Source organism: Saccopteryx bilineata, chromosome 8 (assembly GCF_036850765.1).
Source record: "Saccopteryx bilineata isolate mSacBil1 chromosome 8, mSacBil1_pri_phased_curated, whole genome shotgun sequence".
NCBI classification, from domain to species: Eukaryota; Metazoa; Chordata; class Mammalia; order Chiroptera; family Emballonuridae; genus Saccopteryx; species Saccopteryx bilineata.
The window spans coordinates 2,141,668-2,167,600 of record NC_089497.1 but is presented as its reverse complement, the minus strand read 5'-3'; the positions used below and the strand labels follow the sequence as shown (position 1 = coordinate 2,167,600).

General features: G+C 56.0%; 1 protein-coding gene across 1 annotated transcript in view; it reads left to right on the top strand.

The window, feature by feature from the left end:
* Positions 1 to 25,933, top strand: part of SLC9A9 (solute carrier family 9 member A9) — a 471,491-nt gene that overhangs the window by 285,452 nt on the left and 160,106 nt on the right. The window contains exons 10-11 of the mRNA XM_066241551.1: positions 3,609 to 3,722; positions 5,761 to 5,872. Of these exons, the coding sequence (XP_066097648.1) occupies positions 3,609 to 3,722; positions 5,761 to 5,872 (226 nt within the window). The remainder of the gene's footprint in view (positions 1 to 3,608; positions 3,723 to 5,760; positions 5,873 to 25,933) is intronic.

Sequence of the window (25,933 nt, the reverse complement as noted above, 5' to 3'; positions counted from 1 at the left end):
TGGAAACTGGTCTCCAGGAGATGTTTGTGTGGTTAAAAAAAAAAAAAAAGTCTTTCCCACGCTTTTCCTTAGGTGCCCTGAGAAGGAAGCTATTAGGAAGCCTGTTTGTTCAGAGGAATGTATGTAGTTACGTGGTGTGAGGAGGCTGGGAGCTGCTCCCCGGTGAGGAAGTGGGCCTCTATTAAACGCTAATGGCCATCTACAGCTTAAAATAAGTGAGTCTGTCAGATTGTCCAAGGTTGTCGACAAGGGACAGAAACTAATTTCAGCAAGAGTTGAGGGGGGGGGGGAGAGGCACCCTCTGCATCAATTTTAAAAAAAATGTTTTTTTTAAACACACAAAACATAACCAGAAACATTCTGAAGAAGGTAGGCGTGGGAGTCGTCTGCATCTGTGACATGTGACCATGTGTTACGGATCTAGATTTGCTAACAAGAGCATGGTGTTGGCTCAGGAGGAGAGAACCGTCCTCACTAAGAGCGGGCAGGGAGGGGCCCAAAACGGAAAATTGGAGTCGGACACAACGTGTGTGTGAACAGCCACTTGCAGTTTTGATCAGGGTTGGATTTCAATAAATTCAGGGACAACGTCGAGTTAAAATCCTGACTTATGCAAAGGAAGCAAATCCCTGAAACAAATACTGACTCTCACGGGTTCTCACCTCAAATGTGTGGGGTAAACACAGAAAAAAAAAATACACCTTGATTTTTCTCATGGACGTTTTTCCCCCTTTAAGGTGAGAGAAATAGGTTGAAATAGGGTGCCGGTCTTGGGTGGAAATAACACACTCTTACTAACGGAAAAAAAGTAAAGAAAGTTGACTGCATACCCTTTTGTTTACCAGCTCTGCTGTGGCCCAGAGCCGTTTCTTTTGGTTTGGTTTTACTGGGACAGGACGATAAAACACTTCTCAGCATTTTCAGTGATGGAAACCCCACCTCAAATCAAAAAGTGATTTTTTTTTTTTTTTTTTTTTGGTCTCATTAGTTCAGAAGTGCAAGGGTAGGTGTTCTTTGGGAGAGGAAGACTACAGAAGATGAGATAGTGTCATCGGACATGCCTTCTCTCTCAGGGGGGTGTCCCCCTGCGATCACGTGATCGCCAGCAGCAGCCCCCTAGCCTGCGCCCTACCACAGGGAAAAGTGTTGGGGGGGGGTCTTGGTCTCAACACTCCCCACAAAGACCTCCTTGCGTTTCTTGGACTCTAAATGCATCAGGCCCCTCTCGAGCATGCTGGCTGGAGAAATTCTTCAACTTGCGTGGTTTGGTCCCAAGCCACATACTCCGTATCTGAGCTGCAGAGGCACCCACTCTGGGGGCCGAGAGGGGGGAAGAAGATGAACCCCACAGAGGAATCCGAACGTGGTCACCCAGGGGAGGCTGCATGGGTCCTCGCTGGGAAGGTGTCCCGTCTAGAGTGAGAGGCACCGGGGAGGAGGCCCTGGAATTCAGCCATGACATGTATTTACCAAGGTGGAAAACTGCATGGAGCTGCTGTGAAGTAAATGTTTGTGCCCTCCCCCCTCCCCCCAAGTTTAGATGTGGAAGCCCTAAGCCCCCGTGTGGCGGTCACTGGAGGGGGCTTTTGGAGGGTGAGGAGGACCCGAGAGTGGAGCCCTTGTGAACGAGATCAAGGCCCGTGGAAGCAGGGATGTGTCCTGAGCAAGGCGGTCTCTCCGGGCACCCTGCCAGGACGCAGCAAGGGGCCGCCCTGTGCGCCCCCCAGGACGCGAGCCCTCCCTGGCACCCAGCCCTCCTGCCCCCGGACCTCGGGTTCCCGACCTGCGGAACCCTGGGAGAGGAATGTCTGTTGTTTACGCCGCCCCGTGTCTGTCCAGCCCGAGCTGAAAAACAGCCAAACCTCCGGCTTTTTGAAAAAGGAGAGATTGAGGCCCTGGCCGGTTGGCTCAGCGGTAGAGTGTCGGCCTAGCGTGCGGAGGACCTGGGTTCGATTCCCGGCCAGGGCACATAGGAGAAGCGCCCATTTGCTTCTCCACCCCTCCGCCGCGCCTTCCTCTCTGTCTCTCTCTTCCCCTCCCGCAGCCAAGGCTCCATTGGAGCAAAGATGGCCCGGGCGCTGGGGATGGCTCTGTGGCCTCTGCCCCAGGCGCTAGAGTGGCTCTGGTCGCAACATGGCGACGCCCAGGATGGGCAGAGCATCGCCCCCTGGTGGGCAGAGCGTCGCCCCTGGTGGGCGTGCCGGGTGGATCCCGGTCGGGCGCATGCGGGAGTCTGTCTGACTGTCTCTCCCTGTTTCCAGCTTCAGAAAAAAAATGCAAAAAAAAAAAAGAAAAGAAAAGAAAAAGGAGAGATTGAATGAGGTAGGAAAGTGTCCCCAACTCTTGTAGCCCCCCTCGTGTTTTAAAGGTTTCTGAGGTGGTTTGGGTGACGGCCTTGGTGTAGCGGAGCCAGCTGTCTGTCCCCGGACGTAAATGAGTGCCCTGGGAACAGGTGACCGCGGCCGCCGCTGGAGGAGAGCAGCTGCCGTCCGCCCAGGTCGCCGTGTCCTTGCCGACCCGCTCTGTCCATTCCTGGGTCAAAGTAACGCTTCTGACGAGACCCTGTTTCTCTTTCTGACGTCGGTCGGGAAACTGGGCGTGGGTCTTGTCTGTAGAGCTGGAAACTAAAAACAGGACGGTCAGGTCCGAGAACGGAGTTGCAGGACCTCCGGATGAGCAGTCCGGACTGTACGTGACGTCCCTTCCCCTCAGCCCGCGTTGGGGCCCCGGACACATCTGCTTCTGCTTCTCCTCTGGGGCTGAGGTGGTTCAGTGAGTAAGGGTCTCAGAAGAACTCCGGGGGCGCATTCTTCAGCACCGACGTCGTCGCCCCAGCCCTCTGACGGAACCTGACGCGCCTCTTGTGTTCCTGCTGCATGAACCAAGCCCCGAGACGAGTCGTATTCTTTCTGTTTGCTTGTTTGTTCATCAGCTAGACAGGGTAGGTATCCGATGGCCAGATCCGCGTCCTGCAGTGTCCTGCGTCTCATTGTCGTTAGCGTAAAATGTGCTGACCATGCCGTGTTGACCTGGAGTGGACATTCCTCCCGCTTCCTGGTCTCCAGGTTCTTTCCGAGTCTGTCCTTCCTTCCCGCCCACCTGCCCAAGGAGAGTGATTGGCCGAAGCTTTGTGTTCCTCCCGTGTTCCGGGACCCCAGGCGCCCCTCCTGGGTGGTGCATGCGCGGGGGGACCTCAGTGATCTCCGCGTGGTTGACTGCAGCGCCCAGGGAGCGATCGGCAGAGCTTCGGTGTCTGTGACGGAATGCGCTGTCATCCCGGAGGGCATTGCTCCCGGAGGCTGACGCTGGGTAGATTGCTCAGGGGTGTCTCTGCCAGCCTGGGGGAGAAAGGAGGGTGAGCCGTGGACACCCTGTGGCCCCTGTCACTGGGGAGAGGGCCCCAGTCAAGTCAGCTGGCCTGACAGGACAGCCAGGTGTCCCCTGCGCCCGCCCGCCCACCTGCCCTCCGGGAGCTAAGCTGTGAGACCACAGGGGTGGCTTTCGCAGACCAGGGAGAGCCGTTGGGTCCCCGAAGGCGGGTCCAGGTCAGGAAACGGCTCTGGCGCTGCTCACGATGAGCGGTTTGGGTCTCTCTGCTCTGTTTGCAGCTGTTCGAGTTTATGAACTTCCTGGCCGAGAACGTCATCTTCTGCTACATGGGGCTGGCGCTGTTCACCTTCCAGAACCACATCTTCAACGCCCTGTTCATCCTTGGAGCCTTCGTATCCTTCGGAGTGGGGAGCACGGGCTGGTCGGGGAGGACGCGGGGAGCACGGGCTGGTCGGGGAGGACGCGGGAGCTGCAGTGACCGGCCTGTCTGTCCCCTTGTTCGAGTCACTCCCGCGGGTCTCCTGCGGGGCTCAGGGCTGCGGCAGACGCGTCATTCCCAGTTAGGGAGGACAAGCACCCCAGGAAAGTGGGGCCTTTCATACACGCCTCTGGTTTGGTGGTAAGAACGTTTTGGAAACTACCGAGGGAAATACAGGCGGAAGGCTGAAAAGGAGAGTGGCTCTTCTGGAATCACCAGGATATGTTTAAAATTAGGACTCGTTTATATAAGAGTGTCAACGCATTCTTTCTAGAGAACCAGGTGTCCGCCCGTCCTGGCTGGAGAAGCGTATATTTAATCCGCATTGGCGTGACCAGAAGGCAGCCCAGATCATGAGGCCTTAGACCTCTCTTTCCGTGACAAGGTGGTAGAATGCGTCTTTCCGGCAAAGACTTTGAAAGCCGGCTACAGGGCGTGAAGACCAGAGGACATGAGCCTGAGGCTCGTGCCTTCAGTAGCCGCGTCCCTGCGCACCTGCAGCTCTATTTGAAAAGGATGACCCGTTCCTACACAGAGCAGCACCGAACGCCAGCCCTCACTCTGGGTGACTTTTCTAGTGTCCCACCTTGGGTGTAGGCGTTTCCAGCGGGAATGGTTATCTATCTGAACACGAGAGGACCGAGGCATGGGGATGTCCCCAAGGACAGTCGGGCAGCTGTTGTCCTTCTTTCCGCTTGGAAAACGGACAAATGTCCCCTCTACCCCACCCCACCCAGACCACAGGCAGGTGACCTCGCAGCCAGGACAGGGGGCCCCTTTGTCAAAGCCCTGCTCTAACCACACGCACCTGCACCACCTCCTGTTTCCTCTTCAGGGAGAGCTCAGCTCAACCCTCTCAGGTTTCACCCGGGACTTGAGTCTTGGAAGGAAGCTCCTTCCCAAGGGACGCCACCCGGTGGGAGGGCACACCGGAGCTAACAGCCAATCAGGACAGGAGTCCCGGGCGACACAGAGGGTGATGGCTGCCGCCATCATATTCTCGTAGATTTTAACCTGTAAGGTTTGGGTGGAGAGAGATGCCTCTTACAGCACTTTGGTTGTATATTCCGATAGGCAATTCCTGTCAAAATTAAATCCACCCCCCAAAATAATAATAATAAGTAAATAAGTGAAGTTAGCGAGATGCAGGGAGTATGAACCGATGGAAAGAGAGATGGTTATCCGGGGTCAGAATATATTTATTTTGTCTAAAGCACTGCTTGGGAAGGTAAGGCCACAGCATCAGCGTGCACATACATACACACATGCACGCACATACATGCACACACGCACGCACACGCATGCACACACACATGCACACATGGACACACATGCACGCACACGCACACGTGCACACATGTGCACACATGCATGTGCATGGACACACATACACACGTGCACACATACACACGCACGCACGCACATGCACACACACACATGCACATTCACACACACGTGCACACATATGCACACACGGACACACATACACACGTGCACACATACGCACGCACGCACGCACATGCACACACACACACATGCACATTCACACACACGTGCACACATATGCACACACGGACACACATACACACGTGCACACATGCAGGCACACACACACGCACAACCTGCCTCCCTGCAGCAGAACTGAGCGTCCACTCTGCCATCAACCACGTAAATGTGGTGAGAAAATTCAGGGCGGCTGACACGGTTTGGGGGGTTCATGATGGTCAGTTGAATAGATAGCCGAGACAGGCGGCCTTCTCTTGTTATTTCCAGAAAGGGGTGGCTTTGGAAAACGAACATCGGGACCCAGGCAGGCACAGGTGTGTCGGCGTGTCCAACATCCCCGTGTCCTGGGTGGGTGGCGACAGAGAGGCGGCAGGTTCGAGCCCCGGGGCCCCTCCCGCCCGCGTGGCAGCGCTGTTTTCCTCAATGTGTCCTGCGCCGGGCGGCAGCTCGCCGTCTTCGTGGCCAGAGCCTGCAACATCTACCCGCTGTCCTTCCTCCTGAACCTGGGCCGCAGGCGGAGGACGCCCTGGAGCTTCCAGCACATGATGATGTTCTCAGGTACGTGAGCGGCATGGGGCACTCGGGCCGCGTTCTTGCACGAGTCCTGCGTCCCCGTCCGTACCCAGCCCCCTGCCGGCACTCGTAAGTTCTGAGCAACCAGGAGTGTTTCTCTCCAGAAAAAAAAAAAAGCAAAACAAAAAAGCAAAACTGGAATGAAAGGAGATCTTCTTGGGGTGGCCTCCACCCACAGCGCGCCAGACACTGTCCGGGAGCAGGCACGGGACTTTCCCTGACCCCCTGCAGAGCAGTTTTCCTAGGGGGGGATTTGCAGCATCACTTTGTAAATTTCAGACTGCAAGGTCAGTCATCTGTAAACGGCGCCTCCCTTACCAATGTCCTGGTTCCTCCTCCTTCTGATCCCGGCTCCGTCCCCCTGCTGAGCTCTGGGGACATCTCGTGCTCAAGACAAAAGCACACCACCTCTCCGTGTGCCCAGGTATTTGTTGAGGAAACACGTGTAGATTGCATTCTCACCACGTGCTCAGAGCAGTCCCAGTCTGGGGGATGGGGAGGCTTCTCTGCTCTCTGGAAGCTCATGTGCTGCTTGATCGAACCGTGCCTGAAGGCTCCCTTCTCCCAGAAAAAAGGGAACCAAACACACCTGCTGGCCCTGAACTACTCTGGGACTTGCAGTTTTTCCTGTTCTGTTTTCCCGACCACCCGTCTTTCCTGTTTGGAGACGTCTCCATGACACGCCTCCTAGGTGTGTACACGCTGACATTATACTCACAGGCAGTTCCCGGGAAGACGTGTCAGAGTGAAACAACCACACACAGATTCTCTCAGGATGGAGCAAACACGTAAAATTTGGGGTGCCCAGGGGGATATGGGAAAACCTGTCAGAGACTATCATTTCTTGAATATCTACTATTGGCTGCTCACTATAGCTCCATCCCGTGAAGCCGATACTAACCCATTATGGTTTCTGAATGGAGACATTGAGGCTCAGGATCTCAGAGAGGAGACGTACCTTGATCAAGGACAGAAGCGATCCTGAGCTCAGATCTGGGAGACTCCCCTGAAAACCGGACAACGGGTTTCAACACCTACATTTTTTAGAAGTAGCCCAAGCAATCGGTCTGGTTTCCCGTTCAGTTTTATTCTGGCCTGTTCCTCACCGTACAGAGGGCAGCTCCGGGCACACGGAGAGCCGGACTTGAGCCTGCCTCCTGTCGGGCTCTGACGGTGCCTCCCTACGCTCCCAGATGTGCCAGAGCTGAAGGGGGAGGCGTGCAGGGGATGAGGTGGACAGACAGGGCGCTGGGCCGAGAGCAGCCGTGAAGTTTGCTGAGGCATCGACGTGTGTGGTGGGAAAGGGGGTCGGCCCCCCGGCTGCCTGGCTGCAAAGCATCTCCAGGGGCCGGGAAGCTTCCTTCGTTCTTCTCCTGAAAACATCAGGGGGCGTCCTCTGGAGAAGACAGGCGCATTCTTAACGCCTGGGTGTCATGTTTTAAGGCAGGGGTCCCCAAACTTTTTACACAGAGGGCCAGATCACTGTCTGTCACTCAGACCATTGGAGGGCCACCACATACAGTGCTCCTCTCACTGACCACCAATGAAAGAGGTGGCCCTTCCAGAAGTGCGGTGGGGGGCCGGATAAATGCCTCAGGGGGCTGCATGCGGCCCGCGGGCCGTAGTTTGGGGACGCCTGTTTTGAGGAATGTTTTTATTTTATACAAAGAAGGCTCTGAGGAAAGCGTAGGGCTTTCTTTCGATAGCTATACGGGGATGTGAAGTGATCTGTCCAGGTGGCCACTGGCTTGACCGTCTCTCCAGGCTTCAGCACCAATGTTTGCTTGCTTAGCTGGAGACTGGGCTGCATTAAAACCTGAGGCCAGCCCTGGCCGGTTGGCTCAGCGGTAGAGCGTTGGCCCAGCGTGTGGAAGTCCCAGGTTTGATTCCCAGCCAGGGCACACAGGAGAAGCGCCCATCTGCTTCTCCACCCTTCTTTCCACCTCCTCTCTCTCTCTTTCTCTCTCTCTCTCTCTCTCTCTCCTCTCCTGAAGCCATGGCTCGATTGATTCCAGTGCATCAGCCTTGGGAGCTGAGGGTGGCTCCATGGAGCCTCTGCCTCAGGTGCTAAAAATAGCTCAGTTGCGAGCATGGCTCCAGACGGGGGTTGCAGGGTGGATCCTGGTCGGGGCACATGCGGGGAATCTATCTCCCCTCCTCTCATTTAAAAAAACAGACAAACAAAAAAACAAACTAACAAACAAAACGAACGGAGGCCAGCAGTATGGGGTGTGGCCAGAATCTGCTGGTATCTTTACAGTTAATATTCTAAAGCAGGGAGTCAGCAAACGATGGCCCTTGAACCAAATCCAGCCCGGGCTAATTCTGTGAATCAAGTTGGAGCCCAGCCAGACACTTCTTGTTTTTTGAAGCAGATGACTTTGGCCGCCCGGGGAGGGGGGCCAGGGGGGGTCTGGCAGCCTTCCTGGGACCCCGTGACTCGGGGACGGGGACCTGTGGGGCCACACAGCCCTGCACGCAGCAGAGCTGTGCTGATCTGGACGCCGAGAGGGAGGCACAGAGAGAGGCCCCGGGCCGGTGGAGGAGCCGGGCAGTGGGTCGGAGAACGTGCTCCCGTGTGTCCATCTCTGCTGCCCTTTGAAGAGAGACGCTGGACCCCGCTGTGTCCTGTCATCTGGACCAGGAAGAGAGTGTGACCGCAGCGGGCGCGTCCTATGAAACCTCATCCGCGAGCTCACATGGCACCAGGTGGCCAGGGGCTGCTGCCCGTGGGGCTGGGGGCCCCCTCGCTGGTCCCCCGTGTCCATGGGCATCCAGGTAGCTGCCCGCACCCCCGGAGCAAGAGGGAGGCACAGCCGGACAACGGCACACGCAGAGAATGTCTCCGTTAGCGTTCACCCCCCCCCCCAATGGCGAAAGACTGCCGTTCTTATTCACATGCGGGGCCACCAGCGTCCTGCAGACGGACACCTCAGGACCCACCGTCAGCGTGGCGGAGACTGTCTTCCTCAGCGTCCGTTTGAGGAGCCGCCTGTCAGGCCACGGTCACAGCCCGTGTGAGACCAGGACCCCCCAGTGGGTGCCTGCAGCCAGCCAGCTCCCCCCTCCTCTCCACGGGAAAGGAAACGCAGGCAGAATTCACGAAGGTGACGAGCCGGTGTCACGGTCCCCGTGGTGCCCAGGAGCAGGAACCTATGTCGGCCGCCACCCAAGCTGACGGAACAGGAAGCCACCAGAACGGCCTCACGGCAACTACTGGCCGCGGAGTGACAGGGGCCGTCCCTGTGTCCTCTCGGTCCCTGGCGCCCGAAGCGTGGCCCTCAGACCAGGGGCCCATCCCTGTGCCCTCTCGGTCCCTGACGCCCGAGGCGTGGCCCTCAGACCAGGGGCCCGTCCCTGTGCCCTCTCGGTCCCTGACTCCCCTGGCGTGGCCCTCAGACCAGGGGCCCGTCCCTGTGCCCTCTCGGTTCCTGATACCCGAGGCGTGGCCCTCAGACCGGGGGCCTGTCCCTGCGCCCTCTCGGTCCCTGACGCCCGAGGCGTGGCCCTCCGATCAGGGGCCCGTCCCTGTGCCCTCTCGGTTCCTGACGCCCGAGGCGTGGCCCTCAGACCGGGGGCCCGTCCCTGTGCCCTCTCGGTCCCTGACGCCCGAGGCGTGGCCCTCCGATCAGGGGCCCGTCCCTGTGCCCTCTCGGTTCCTGACGCCCGAGGCGTGGCCCTCAGACCAGGGGCCCGTCCCTGTGCCCTCTCGGTTCCTGATACCCGAGGCGTGGCCCTCAGACCGGGGGCCTGTCCCTGCGCCCTCTCGGTTCCTGACGCCCGAGGCGTGGCCCTCAGACCGGGGGCCCGTCCCTGTGCCCTCTCGGTCCCTGACGCCCGAGGCGTGGCCCTCAGACCAGGGGCCCATCCCTGTGCCCTCTCGGTCCCTGACGCCCGAGGCGTGGCCCTCAGACCAGGGGCCCGTCCCTGTGCCCTCTCGGTCCCTGACTCCCCTGGCGTGGCCCTCAGACCAGGGGCCCGTCCCTGTGCCCTCTCGGTTCCTGATACCCGAGGCGTGGCCCTCAGACCGGGGGCCTGTCCCTGCGCCCTCTCGGTTCCTGACGCCCGAGGCGTGGCCCTCAGACCGGGGGCCCGTCCCTGTGCCCTCTCGGTCCCTGACGCCCGAGGCGTGGCCCTCCGATCAGGGGCCCGTCCCTGTGCCCTCTCGGTTCCTGACGCCCGAGGCGTGGCCCTCAGACCAGGGGCCCGTCCCTGTGCCCTCTCGGTCCCTGACACCCAAGGCGTGGCCCTCAGACCAGCAGCAGCAGCGTGGGCACCACCCGGGAGCTCCCTGGAAACACCCAGCCCGCACCTGCTCTCTGGGAAGCCGCCCGGGGAATTCACCCGTCCTGCCCAGAATGCCCGAGAAGCACGTCCCCGCACGGAGTCACCGGGCGCGGTCTCTGTCCCGAGCTTCTCTCTCTGCCCCGTCTTCCTCCACCCGGCCGCGCCCTGGTTTGCCTCGGACACGCGGGGGTTCCAGCCCCGCTTCTCGCCCTCCCCTCTGCCGCCTGACCCTCCTCAGAGATGCAGGGGCAGGTACAGGACTGCTTCTGGCGCCTCAAGGCTCGCCGCGTGCTTCCCGCCTGCTCCCTGGGGCTCTCCCTCTGCCCAGAGCCCTTCCTGGGAGGACTGACCACCGCCTTCACGCCCTCGGGCGGCTGGTTCCTTTCATGGTTCGGTTTGGGCTGAGACATCCCGTGTCACGTCCCGTGGGAAGCGTCCACCTGGGCTGGTCCCTGTCTGCTGCGTGTGTGGACCCAGGACTACTCCTGTCCCGGCAGTTGCTGACCCCACTCTCCCGTGACTCCTGGGGCTGTCTGCCCAGACGCCCCTCGAGACTGCGAGTCTATGAGACAGGCTTCTAAAGCCTCGCTTTTCTGTGCCGTCCCCCCTGTGCCTCAGCGCCCAGCACTCTGTTCATGGTAAAGAGCAGAAGGTTTTACTGGTTGATCCTTGTCCTTGACGTCATGGTTGCGTAGCTCCTGACCCTAGAACCCAGCAAGCCTGGGCTCAGCACCGCCGGTGTGGAGCTGACGGTCCCCCAGGGCCGACAGAACAAGAAGAGCCTCCCCCACTCAAATAACTGGTGGCCAAACAGGCCAATGAATGAAATCAACCGCCATGTAGTCCATCCGATTAAATTTGCAAACTTTAATGACCTGCCACTTAAGCAGCAATAATTATATAATAATAGAGATCAGCCCTGGCTGGTTGGCTTAATGGATAGAGTGCCGGCCTAGTGTCTGGACATCCCAGGTTCGATCCTCAATCAGGACCAGAGTGCACAAGAGAAGTGACCATCTGTTTCTCTCCCCTTTCCTCTCACCCCTCTCTCTCTCTCTTCCCTTCCCGCAGCCAGTGTCTCAATTTGTTCGAGTGTCATTCCCAGGTGCTGAGAATAGCTTGGTTGGTCCTAGCATCTGCCCCAGATGGGGGTTGCCAAGTGGATCCCAGTCAGAGTACATGCAGAAGTCCATCTCTCTATCTCCCCTCCTCACTTAAAAAATAAAAGAAAGAAAAAAGATCAGAGATCAACGAATAAAACCTTTTGTGTTCTAGATAAAAGAAAATATATATTTTCCCCGTACTCACTTCTGGTCAAGAACACCTTCCCTGAGTGCTGATCATAGTAAAGATTACGTTAGGATCCTAGAATCGTTTTTTAAATCTGCGCTTGCTTTGTGTCGGGGGGTTGGGGGGTTGGGGGTGGGGGGAGGACGAGTTTGTTTTCCAGTTAAAGACCTAAGATCTCCCGTGAAGCCCAGGGACCTTTACGTAAACCAGGTGATTTGAGTCAAGAATCAGGCGAAAGCTAACTTCAGCCGAGGAAAAAGATTTATTTTGTAAAGTACATAACAGGAGATGTCTGAGACTCCGAGCCGTCTAAGCCACAGGACTCTCTCTGCCCCTCTGTCCCCCTGTCTGCCCGGACGGAGAGAGACACAGCCTGGAGGGCGTGTCGCACGGCCAAGCGTCCCTGGCCGGACCTCGCTCTCTGCAGCCCCCCACCCAGAGTCCAGTGTCCGTCCCTCTTCTGTGCGTTATAACTTTCTGCACTGAATGTATCTCATGGAGTTATTTGGGCCACCCTCTCTTCCTTACCCGTCCACGGCCGCCAACCAGCTAAGGTGACACAGCTCAGAACATCCCTCTTCATTACAGCAGGACGTCCGCCAAGCCCCTGGGGCCCCCGTGCGGCACCCCCTGGGGCTCAGGGCTTCGGGCAGGCATTAGAGAGCAAAGTGGCCCCCAGGGGAGGTCTTCTGAGGTCGTCAGCTGGGACAGAGTTCACCAGAGAATGCTAGAAAGGAGTCATGATTTAACCATCAGGACAAGCTGTCCCAGAGGAGTCGTCACCTTGCCGAATGACTAGTCCGGAGCAGCACTGCTGTGACAAGACAGCATCGTCCGCCCAGGGGGGTGGCTGGTCCCAGTCTGTCCTCCCAGCTTCCGACGCTGAGTGGGTCCGTGTGACTAGGACGAGCTCAGGACACCCGGGAACAAGCTGAGAACCACGGCCGGCCCCACGGAGTCCTTTTCTCCTTTTGTCAGGTCAAAAATCAGGTCAAAACATGATCGTTCTTCCCTCTGCTCCAAGATAAATGGACGATAGAAATTACTAGTGCTTGCATTTCTCAGTAATATATATATTATATATATATTCTCTGAGCCAACCGGCCAGGGCCTATCTATATATACAGGCCCTGGCCAGTTGGCTCAGTGAATAGAGTGTCTACCCAGAGTGCAGAAGTCCTGGGTTCGATTCCCGGTCAGGGCACACATGAGAAGTGACTGTCTGTTTCTCTCCCCCTCCCCCTTCTCCCCTTTCTCCCTTCTCTCTCTCTCTCTCTCTCTCTTCCCCTCCCACAGCCAGTGGCTCAACTGGTTCAAGCATCAGCCTCAGGCACTAAAAATAGTTGAGTTGATTTGAGCATCGGCCCCAGACAGAGGTTGCCCGGCTGATCCCAGTTTGAGCACATGTGGAAGTCTGTGTCTCTATCTTCCCTACTCCCACATTAAAAAATAAATAAAAATAAATTTTAAAATAGGAAATCTATACAAATGCTCAGCACAGGGTCAGCCTCCGAGCAAACACTCAGTGGCTGGGAATTTCCATCCCTTTCTTTAACCACGGCAGAGGAGACAGTCCTGGGTGCTTCCCAGAGACAGGGTGTCCCATGAACTCACTGCTGCTCTGAGGAGCCCCACTTCTCAGAGACCGGGGTTCTGGTCCCACAGGAGGTCGAACCGTCCAATCACTGCCAAGGGCTCAGTCTGAGGCCAACGCCCAGTGCCAGGGGGTTACCTGGGGAAGACCGGACCCAAAGCTGCTGCTCCCCCCCCCCGACTTTCAGGACGGTGGTGGGGACTCCGCCCTCAGCCCCAGCGGTGACCGAGCCCTGGCACGTGTGCACACGTCAGAGTGCTGTGATTCAGAGCACCAGCTGCTGTGACGGGGACCTATCGCAGCCCGCTCGGGGACGGGTCGGCACCTGCGAGAGGGTCAGTGTCCACTTCGACGTCCCCTGAGTGTGAGAAAGGAGCAGGACCTTGTGCATCACCCGGCCGCCCTGCGTCGTGGGGGGAGGGCGTAGCCAACGGGCACAAGCAGCCCCTCCCGAGACGCCCGTCACCTCTCCCTGTGCCTCAAGGGCAAGGTCCTGAAGGACACAAGAAAATAAACTACCTTATCGCCTCGTGGAGGAACGCTCTGTGTCCCCTTTGGCTCTTCAGGGTGCTCACCGTGTCACCAACATCTGCCTGACGTTTGGAACCCAGTGAACCTGCCTGCCCCTGGAAGCGGACAGTTGGACTACATGTTTTTATTTTCCCTTCATTTTCTGCCTGAACTGGCGGGCGAATTGTTTGATTCGGCATTCCATAGACATGGCCCCTAGCGTGGTCTGGAAAATGCAAGGAAAGACCTTGCAATTTATTATCTGGCTGTAAGTGGCTCGGCCAGGTGTTTCAGCTCTCTGCCTCAGTTTCCCTATTCCACTTGCCCAGGATCGCTCCCAGCTTCTCACTCTCCTGCCTCTGAGGTGTGGCCACCACCCAGGAGCTGGTGAGGAACACCAATTCCCAGACCCGCACCCAGACCCCCTGAATCAGAGACTGTGGTGTGGAGTCCAGCGAGCCGAGGTTGGCAGACACCTTCTCCAGGTGGTTCTGATTTCAGCTGGAGTTTGAGAACCAGTGTTGCAGGGACTCGTGGTGATGGTGGAAGGAGAGAGGAGAGATCGGGCAGACAGAGCTGCTTCCGAAATGCCTCGGCCCAGTGATAACACATGTGACGTCTGCTCTCATCTTCCTGGTAAGACCCGGCCACGCGGCTACACCTCGCTGCGAGAGATGCTGGGCAAGGTAGTGTATGCAGGTGTAGCGGCAGATTGCGGAGGACAAGAACAGGTTCTGGGGGTCAGGTAACCATCCTTACCAACACAGCCTTCTGGGGGTAGAGACACCAGCACCATTTATAACATTGCTCCTTTGAGAAAGAAAAAAACAACCCACTGTCTAAACGAGGGTTTCTCAGCCCCAGCAACCATGGACATTTTGGGCCACGTAACTCTATTTTGTGGGGGCTGCCTTGTGCATCTGGAATGTTTAGTAGCACGCCTGTTCTCTGTGCACTAGATGAACTATAATGCTTCATCTTTCAGCTGAAGACAACTATAATGTCTCCAGGCATTACCAAGTATTCTCTGGGGAGAAGAGAAATCACCCAATTTGAGAACACCTGGTCTAAACAGAAAACGTAACTTGCCTCTTGGGAACAAAACCTGACCAAGCGTTGGGTACTCCTCACGGGAGGCTAAATCTCGACTGATCTCTGTGAGTCTGTTAGCCTTTCTCTCGGGATCCTAGGTCAAAGAGTTTAGCTAGTGTCAAAAGTTCTCCCACCTTGCCCACCTAAAAATAAGCTTCCAAAACCCCTCGGCGTGCGTGTTGACTCAGAGCCGAGACAGAGCAAATCCTGTTTTACAGTTACCCTTCCAGGCTGCCCAGGATTTCCAGAAACAAACCTCACTGTGTGCAGAAATATGCTGAAGGAAGGGTACGTTCCCTCTCAGTGGCCCTGGGTGTAATTAATTCAAGTGTGGGCAGGGAGGCGAAGAAAAGAGTCCCCACCGTCGAGCACAGAGCTAGCGTCCAGAGAAAGTCCACTCACTGCTGAATGCAGAGGGCTTTGCCCCTGACACGACCCACTGGCTTCGCGTCCCTGTGATGAAATAGGGTTGGACTGGGAACAGAGCTCTGCCACAAGGCTGTGCCGTCCTTGAAAATGTCTTCTGGACGGGGCTGACGTTTCCTGCTAAAGGCAGTCGTCCTCTGCAAGGGCGTGGGTCTTCGGCAAGAGTAAAAGCAATGCGTGCTCCTGCTGTAGCCCCAACGAAAGTTCGATTTATCCGAGGAACAGGAAGAATGTGTGAAATCTTCGAAAGCAAGCCCCTCACAGTACGTGGAGGAAAAAAAAAAAAAGCAAAGCAGCAGATGAGCTCATGCGAGGGGCGTGTCTTTGAAACGAGGGGTTGGTTTCTCAGGGTTTCACCTCGCTGTCCGTCTGACGCTCTGTTCCTTTTGGGTCCCGGTTGTGTTTCAGATGCCGACTGTGACCTTTCCCTCCTCCATTCCCATGTCCATCCATCTAATGCTTAAGGGAGGGTGCTAACTCTATGGGGGGCAGCATTCTAACGTGGGGTCCACCCTCACCAAGAGGGCTTTCCTGTGCGGGGACACAGATCTTAAAGACTGAAAAACAAGCACGATAATTCCGGGTGGTGGTAAGTGCAATAAAAGGCACGCAGAAACAGGCCCAGGGGAGGGAGGATGGGGGGGGCACTTTGCACTGAGAGGGGCAGGGCAGCCTGTCTGAGGACCGAGAGCAGCCCGGGGCGGCCCGGGAGGGGCGCTGGAGGGGCGAGGCATGGCCCCTACAAAGGCCAGGGGACAGGGACAGATATGCTTTAAGATATGATCTTCCTGCCCTTTTCAAACATTAAACTTCCTAGCTGTCTGCCCACTCCCTCCATACAGACCTCTGCCCTGCAGCATACAGACCTCTGCCCACTCCCTGCGGCATACAGACCTCTGCCCACTCCCTGCGGCATACAGACCTCTGCCCACTCCCTGCAGCATACAGATCTCCGCCTGGGTCTCTGTATACAGACCTCTGCCCACTCCCTGTGGCATACCGACCTCTGCCCACTCCCTGCGGCATACAGACCTCTGCCCACTCCCTGCAGCATACAGACCTCTGCCCACTCCCTGCAGCATACAGACCTCCGCCTGGGTCTCTGTATACAGACCTCTGCCCACTCCCTGTGGCATACAGACCTCTGCCCACTCCCTGCGGCACACAGACCTCCGCCTGGGTCTCTGTATACAGACCTCTGCCCACTCCCTGCAGCACACAGACCTCTGCCCACTCCCTGCAGCATACAGACCTCCGCCCGGGTCTCTGTATACAGACCTCCGCCCACTCCCTGCAGCATACAGACCTCCGCCCGGGTCTCTGTATACAGACCTCTGCCCACTCCCTGCAGCATACAGACCTCCGCCCGTCCCTGCAGCATACAGACCTCCGCCTGGGTCTCTGTATACAGACCTCTGCCCACTCCCTGCAGCATACAGACCTCCGCCCGGGTCTCTGTATACAGACCTCTGCCCACTCCCTGCGGCACACAGACCTCCGCCCAGGTATCTGTATACAGACCTCTGCCCACTCCCTGCGGCACAAAGACCTCCGCCCGCCCCCTGCGGCACACAGACCTCCGCCCGCCCCCTGCGGCACACAGACCTCCGCCCGCCCCCTGCAGTATACAGACCTCTATCCGGGTCTCTGTATACAGACCTCCGCCCGCCCCTGGCAGTATACAGACCTCTGCCCGGGTCTCTGTAGACAGACCTCTCCCTTGAACACCAGACCCTTAGACACCGCCACCCGCTTCGCCTCCCCACATGCACGTGACACCGATGGGCATCCCGGATTTCGCGTGGCCGGACCACACATCCTGGGTCCCCTCCACCCGCCGGAGCTTGTGCCCCCTGTTTTCCCCAGTCCCTCTGTGTGTGCGGCCCTCAGCTCTTGGTGTCCCCTCTTCTTCCCGTGCCCTTCCTGAAGCCCATCAGCACGTCCTCTTGACCTCTGACATTACTTCAGTTCTCGCCACACTCCCATCTCGGTCTGCCAGGACTGACGCCACAGCCTCTCCCTGACCTCTGACCTCCAGCCTCCAGCCTGGACATGTTTTTTTGTTTGTTTGTTTGTTTGTTTTTGTAGCAGAACCAGAGTGATCCTTTTTTATCGTAGGATAAATCATATCACTACCCTGTCAAAAATTTCCTCAAGTTTTTCATCTCAAAATAAAATTCGTCCTGGCCAGTTTGCTCAGTGGGTAGAGCATCGGCCCTGAGTATGGACGTGCTAGGTTCAATGACCAGTCAGGGCACATGTGAAAAGTGACCATCTGCCTCTTTACTCCTCCCTTTCTCCTCTTCTCTCTCTCTTCTTTACCTGCAGCCAGTGGCTCCATTGGTCCATGTGTTAGCCTCAGGTGCTAAATATAGCTCTGTTGATTCGAGCATCAACCCCAGGCAGGGGTTGCTGGGTGGATCCTGGTTGAGGTACATTTGAGAGTCTGTCTCATTATCTTCTCTCCTCTCACTTAAAAAAAAAAATGAGAGAAAAAAAAAGAACTGTGTAGATTAAGGTGACAGGAGAAAGCTCTAGAGCTGGGGACGGACACACACTTCTTTGACATTGCTGGGCACAGGGTAGTTAATAGTTAACATCGACAGCACGTGGAGATGGTATCTGGGAGAAAAAGATGATAAATGAGAGGTTCTGTGGTCTCGTGACCTGGTGGGAATGTGCGCCCCGAGGAAAAGCTGTGTCCGGAACTTTTCAAAGTTATGTCAGATGCAGAAAGACAACAGACAGGCCCACGTAAGGTAAAGATGGACTTGGTCGAGGAGGTCGCAGGCCTAGGACATGACTGACCGTGGAGCCACTTTACGTCTGGAGTTTTCATGTTCGGACCATCCCAGTGCCACCAAGGCTGGGGTTCCTGGGTTCCCCGAGACCCAGATCGAGAGGAACCCCCGAGACATCTCCAGACAGACCTGATGAAGCATGCGCTCGAGCAGGAGCGAGGCCGCCCAGGGCAGGGAGGTCTGCGGACCTGGCTCGGGGGCAGGGGCGTCGCTTGCCTGCTTTTATAGGCTGGTGCAAAGAGAGGCAGGCTTTCTGAAAAAGGTGCGCTTGCCGAATCTGTTTGTTTTGGGATCACGAGACTTCTTTTCCAGAGTCATCGCCGGTAACTGTGTTCACAGCTGCGTGCGCCGAGCGGTCAAGGTGGCGGTGTGGCTCACTACCGCCAACCCAGGAGGGCCGTAGGGTGGGTGAACCTTGACCAGCTCAGCATGCGGGCCAGTGGTTTCGACAGCTGCAGGGGAGGGAGGGAGACAGAATCCGCCAACTCCACGTCTCTGAGCAGGAAGTGGAGGGGCGGCCACGTTTGGGGGGCTCGCCTCCTCTGGCCGTTCCTTCTGGCCACCTGGTCTTCACTGGGCTTCCCGGCTACCGGACCCGGACCTCAGAGGAGGCGTCGGTGAGAAGCCGATATCCCAGCCGAGCCCTGGAGACCAGGCACCATGAGGTGACGTGGGGTGAGGGCCACAGAAGAATATGGAAAACCCCGTCTGCAAAGACCTCTCTGCCCCCCACGGATGACCCCAGTGCCTTACACGTCCCACAGCTGTTGACAACCGTCCTGATCCGGGCCCTCGTGAAGCTGAGACGCTTTATATTTATCTCTCTTCCTTAGACGGTACAGTGGAACACGCTCTGCTCCTTTAACATGGGCGGATGGCACTTGGCCGCTTACGGGAGCCTTGTGTGCAGGACGCTGAATCCTGGAAGCGAGGTCACCCCTCCAAAGCTCAGTCACCCTCGCCTCTGAACCTCTTGGTCCTTCTGCGCCCGGCCCTCGCCCCCTTCTCCCGCCCAGGCCGCCCGGTAGTGCTCGCCCAAGGAATACTTAGCTGCTGACTATTGCTGTGCGCCTTCCATTTTTAAAAGAACATTTCTATATTGCGTCGATTTAAAAGCAACTGCAGCTGACCTTGATAACATTCAGAACACATTTGCAAACGTAGAGCAGATGATGAGGTTGCACAGGTTGGCTCTTTAAAGATGATCAGGAAGGCTCTCGTGTTTGGGGGTGGGGTGGGGGGGAGATGGGGGGCTCGCTAGAAAGCCTGCCTTTGTTCCTGGGAACCTCTCCCGCTGGCTTCTATTGTTGCCACTAGAGCACATCAACATAATTAACCCGAGGACCCCTGCAAGGCCGATTTTCAATGAAACCACATTTCATGGCAGGTAATTTTCTCTTATGCCCTCGAGATGAGGCTGAGTTTCCAGCTAACTGTGTGAAATATGTCACATCCCTGCAAAGCAAACAGGCACCTCTCCCACCCGCTCCACCCCCCCACCCCCCCCACCCCGGTCTAAACTGAAGCGCTACAGGTTACCAACCCCGAAAAGAATAGAGAAGAAAGAGGAAGAAGAAAGGTAAATCTGAAGGGGCCCAGGGGCCCATAAAGTGAGACCAGACACAAGCGTGACGTGAGTCCCGGGTCTCCGGAGTTTGCACGCGGGTGCTGCGTGGTTTTGGAAACAGGGATGGGCTAGAAGAAACCAGCAGATGGTCGTTTCTTCACCTCCGTGTGCTGCCGGTGGCCGGCGTGGTTTATCTTCGAGCCCTCTGTTCCCCCATCCACAGTGTTAAGTAGAGTAAGTGGGCACAGGACCCCCACACAGCAGGCAATCAATGGACGGAACTGTGCCCCCTAAATTCACGCCGTGAAGCCCTGATCCCCAGGTGATGGGATTTGGAGATGGGGCGGGACTTTCGGGAGGTGACGCGAGCGAGCGGGGCCCCTGGAATCGGATCCGTGCCCTTATAAGAAGAGACGCCAGCCTCCAGGAGGGGAGCTTGCCCTCTGCGAGCCAGGAAGAGCGCTGACCAGAGCCTGACCTCGCGGGCGGGCACCTCATCCTGGCCGCGCCAGCCTCCCACACAGTGAGAACAAAATCTCAGCGGTGGAAGCGACGCAGCCCGCTGTGAGGGCTTACTACAGCACGCAGGGACCTAGTGAAGCGAGGGACGGCCCTGGACTTGACCGTGGTCCGAGCTCCAAACATGTAACCAGTAAGTCTGGAATCAGGAAGGATGAGTGAGAGGTCGCGAGAGTTCCTTTCGGTCATTGCCTTAGCAACCTTCCTTCGGTGGCTTGCTTGTCCTGCTTCTGGGCGTCCCATCCCACCTGCATGTGCCACACACCTCCAGGGTTCCGGACAGGTGGCCCCTTCCCCACACACAGCCAGGGCTCCGGGCAGGTGGCCCCTTCCCCACACACAGCCAGGGCTCCAGGCAGGTGGCCCCTTCCCCCCACACAGCCAGGGCTCCGGGCAGGTGGCCCCTTCCCCACACACAGCCAGGGCTCCAGGCAGGTGGCCCCTTCCCCCCACACAGCCAGGGCTCCGGACAGGTGGCCCCTTCCCCACACACCGCCAGGGCTCCAGACAGGTGGCCCCTTCCCCACACACCGCCAGGGCTCCGGACAGGTGGCCCCTTCCCCACACACAGCCAGGGCTCCGGACAGGTGGCCCCTTCACCACACACAGCCAGGGCTCCGGACAGGTGGCCCCTTCCCCACACACAGCCAGGGCTCCGGACAGGTGGCCCCTTCCCCACACACAGCCAGGGCTCCGGACAGGTGGCCCCTTCACCACACACAGCCAGGGCTCCGGACATGTGGCCCCTTCCCCCCACACCGCCAGGGCTCCGGACAGGTGGCCCCTTCCCCACACACAGCCAGGGCTCCGGACAGGTGGCCCCTTCCCCACACACAGCCAGGGCTCCGGACAGGTGGCCCCTTCACCACACACAGCCAGGGCTCCGGACATGTGGCCCCTTCCCCCCACACCGCCAGGGCTCCGGACAGGTGGCCCCTTCACCACACACAGCCAGGGCTCCGGGCAGGTGGCCCCTTCCCCACACACCGCCAGGGCTCCGGGCAGGTGGCCCCTTCCCCACACACCGCCAGGGCTCCGGACAGGTGGCCCCTTCCCCACACACAGCCAGGGCTCCGGACAGGTGGCCCCTTCCCCACACACAGCCAGGGCTCCGGACAGGTGGCCCCTTCCCCACACACCGCCAGGGCTCCGGACAGGTGGCCCCTTCACCACACACAGCCAGGGCTCCGGGAAGGTGGCCCCTTCCCCACACACAGCCAGGGCTCCGGACAGATGGCCTCTTCCCCACACACAGCCAGGGCTCCGGACAGGTGGCCCCTTCCCCACACACAGCCAGGGCTCCGGACAGGTGGCCCTTTCCCCACACACAGCCAGGGCTCCGGACAGGTGGCCCCTTCCCCACACACAGCCAGGGCTCCGGACAGGTGGCCCTTTCCCCACACACAGCCAGGGCTCTGAACAGGTGGCCCCTTCCCCACACACAGCCAGGGCTCCGAACAGGTGGCCCCTTCCCCACACACAGCCAGGGCTCCGGACAGGTGGCCCCTTCCCCACACACCGCCAGGGCTCCGGACAGGTGGCCCCTTTCCCCAAACTCTCTGTTTCTGTTTTTCGGTAGGGTGATCATTCTAGGGAGGAGGCAGCCTCTTGCCAACATCTTGGAGTCTGGCCCTAATTCATAATAGTTCTCAACCTAGCACAGCTTCCAGGCAGTGACTGGACGTGTAGAGACTGCTACGTGCATCTTATAAATATAGATAGAGGAGATATATATGTGTGTGTCTGTGTGTGTGTGTGTATGTGTGTATTTGAAGCCAGAATCACAGATATCTCTCAAGTATATATATATTTGAAGCCAGAATCACAGATATCTTTCAAGTATATTTTTTAAACCGAGAACTACTCATGTATAGATCATTTAGAGCAGTGGTTTTTCCATCCTTTTTCACACTTGGGGGCAGGTGAAAATTGGAGAATTATTTCAAGGACCACTAAAGGCAGAAATCAGCCTGTGCATGGGCGAACTCGACTCAGTTCATGGGGCTATAATCTTCCTACAACCTCAGGGTGGTGAACTCCCTCGCGGACCGGCGTAAAATTTCTGGCCCACAGGCCCCACAAACTGGAGGTTGAAACAACACTGACTTAGATTTAAGAACATAGTTGAGCTAGTTTAACATAATGGCAATAAATACATTTTTAAACATATTTAGGAAGCTAAATGACTGTGTTTTCTTTTTTCTCGTCCTTGATATCTCACTTGAAAGCATTTATAATAAGCGTGATACAATTAAGTCTTAACTTTTCTTCTATTCTCTCTCCCTCCTCACAAAAATTCAAAGTGAAGACACACACACACACACACACACACACACACAAATACTCAGTGAGTGGTTAGACTCTCATCACGCCCTACTTGTCCCACTCACACCCACGTTGGGGGGGGGGTGCTACCTGGTGGCATCCAGCAACTGGATCTTGAGGGAAAGAGAAAAATGAAGAAATCACCCCCCCCAGTCCTGTCCCCTGATTGACCAGTGCCAGGGGCTCTGCCTTGGCTATAAACTCTCTCCTGAGACCCCAGCATCTGTGGTAAGACTGTTGAGGGTTCATTCGCTAGTGACGCCGTGTGTATTTCTGGAGAGAGCACTATGAAACGATACCCAAGCACAAGGATTATTGATATCACCCCCTCTCGTCCTCAGCCTGGGGCGGCATACAGTGCGTCTCCCGTGGGGGGTGTTTCTTCTTCACGCCGCCGTCCCATGTGGTCAGAATTGTCCGTGTCTGAGGACTTTGTTTTTTGGTTTTTTTTTAATGCACAACTACTTCTGATGTTCCCTTCCTTGTCTTCGGGCTGTTTCCTTGTCTACATGGTGATGTAAAGTCATTTCCTTCCTCTGCTACGTTTTATTCCTTGAAAGTATTTTATCGTCGGGGTGCAGGTGGCTCTCCCTGTCTGAGCCTTGCCTGTTCCAGGCAATGTGTTCATTTTCTCTCTCGTCGAAGCCTCCGGCTCGTGGGGCCAGCCACATGCCTCGTGCACGTGCTCGGTGTGGAGACAATAAGGAAGGGTTATATGCTAAGCCAGGGACCCAGGAACAAACATGAGGCTAGTTATCATTTGCCTCATCCTACTAGGTATCCAATTCCTAAAAAACAAATTTTTTTTTAAATGTCTGATTCAAGATTTTGGGAAATTAGAAATCTCGATGGTTACAGTAACTAGGGTAAAAAGCACACCACTAACGTTCTACATAGGTGATACAAATATGTCTATAAAAATAACCAAATCGCCGTGTCTTTGACATACCCTCGCTGTCATTGTGACTGTTTATTTGTCCTGTGACCTGATATCAGAGAGGAGGGAGCTGAATATCTAAATATATCGCAAAGCTTTGTGTCACCCTCTAAGGGAGACGTTCCATTTTAATTTTTTTTTTTTTTACTTTACTAGTTCTGCATTTATTTACTCTTCTTCAAAATCTGCGTCTCTCTCTGTTTCTTTTTTTTTATTCATTGTATCACGCTTTGATTTGAAATCTCGGCATAAAAATTCAATGAGCATATTGTTATTCAGAAAGAAAAATAAAACAGGAAAGAAAAGGGTAGGTGAAATAGGGTCGTTTAGATCCTGGACTTGGTAAAAATACTGACTCAGGCTGGAGTAAGTCTTCGATGTTATTTATTTACTGAGTTTCAGGAGTCTAGAAGTTCTCTTTTTTTTTTTTTTCATTTTTCTTGTCAGAAAAGGAAGATTATTTTAGATGTAGACAATATTATTCTAAAGTTTTAGGGCAAGGCGAAAGACCTAGAGTAGTTGAAATAATTTTGAAAATGAGATGCCAGTGTCACTGACCTCGACATGAAGGCCCGTGTGTCGACCGTGACAAGACAGTGTACAGTCAGAAGGAGGACAGACGCCTGTATCCATGGAGCTGAACAGGGAACCAGGAAACACAGCCGCACAAGGACACCCCGCTGATTCTGGACAAAAGCACAGAAGCGATTCAACGCAGCATGGATTAAAAAAAAATGAGGGCCCTGGCCGGTTGGCTCAGCAGTAGAGCGTCTGCCTAGCGTGCGGAGGACCCGGGTTTGATTTCCGGCCAGGGCACACAGGAGAAGCGCCCATTTGCTTCTCCACCCCTCCACCGCGCTTTCCTCTCTGTCTCTCTTCCCCTCCCGCAGCTAAGGCTCCATTGGAGCAAAGATGGCCCGGGCACTGGGGATGGCTCTGTGGCCTCTGCCTCAGGCGCTAGAGTGGCTCTGGTCGCAACATGGTGACGCCCAGGATGGGCAGAGCATCGCCCCCTGGTGGGCAGAGCGTCGCCCCTGGTGGGCGTGCCGGGTGGATCCCGGTCGGGCGCATGCGGGAGTCTGTCTGGCTGTCTCTCCCTGTTTCCAGCTTCAGAAAAATGGAAAAAAAAAAAAATGAGCCTCCACCTTAGAAGAAAATTAATTCAAAATGCTCATGGACTTAAATGTAAAGTGTAAAGCTATCTAACTTTTAGAAAAATGATTTAAAACCACGGGGGAGGAAAGCTTTGGTACTGAGACCACACACCGAACATTCTTAGACTTGATTTTAAACATGTGATTCATCAAAGCAACAATCCACAGGCTGGACATCGTGGTCAGTAAAAAGCTACAAGGTGGAGCCCTGGCTGGTTGGCTCAGCGGTAGAGCGTTGGCCTAGCGTGCGGAGGACCCGGGTTCGATTCCCGGCCAGGGCACACAGGAGAAGCACCCATTTGCTTCTCCACCCCTCCGCCGCGCCTTCCTCTCTGTCTCTCTCTTCCCCTCCCGCAGCCAAGGCTCCATTGGAGCAAAGATGGCCCGGGCGCTGGGGATGGCTCTGTGGCCTCTGCCTCAGGCGCTAGAGTGGCTCTGGTCGCAACATGGCGACGCCCAGGATGGGCAGAGCATCGCCTCATATGGTGGGCGTGCCGGGTGGATCCCGGTCGGGCGCATGCGGGAGTCTGTCTGACTGTCTCTTCCTGTTTCCAGCTTCAGAAAAATGCAAAAAAAAAAAAAAAGCTACAAGGTGGGAAGAGATATTTGCAAATTTTGTATCCATCCAAGAACTATTCTCTCCAGGGGTCTCCAAACATTTTACACAGGGGGCCAGTTCACTGTCCCTCAGACCGTTGGAGGGCCGCCACATACAGTGCTCCTCTCACTGACCACCAATTAAAGAGGTGCCCCTTCCGGAAGTGTGGTGGCGGCCGGATAAATGGCCTCAGGGGGCTGCAATTTGGGGATGCCTGCTTAAGGAACTCTCAAAACATATCGAAAATCCAGCAATCCAATTAGCAAAATGATATAAACATAAGAAGAGACTTTTCACCCAAGAGGGTACATTTTAAAAGTGTTCAGTATCATTCATTAGTCATTAGGAAAACGCAAATTAACACCACAATGAGCTGTTACCGTATGCCTATCAGAAGGGCTAAAAATACAAAAGTAAATAAAAACAGCGACAATCCTGAATGCTGGGGAGGATGTGGAGAAATCTGCACTGGATGACACAGTGCTGGCGGGAATGTCAAGAGGGTGGGGGAGGGGAGGGGCACAGAGAAAACCAGTTAGAAGGTAACGGAAGACAATTGGGCTTTGGGTGATGGGAATGCAGCATAATCAAATGTCAAAATAACCTAGAGATGTTTTCTCTGAACATATGTACCCTGATTTATCAATGTCACCCCATTAAAATTAATAATAATAAAAAAAAAAGAGGGCGGCCACTCTTGAGAACAGTTTGGTCATTTCTTTTAAAACTTGACAAATACCACGTGCCTCAGTGACTGTGGCCCTGGGGACGTATCGCAGAGAAATGAAAACGTATGTTCACGCACGCGCACACACACACATGCACACACACACACACTCACGGCAGCCTCTTCTGTAATCGGCCAGAACTGGAAACAGCTCAGGTGTCCTTCTGTAGGTGGGTGGCCAGGCAAACTGTGAAACATCCACGCCGTGGAATGTGGCCC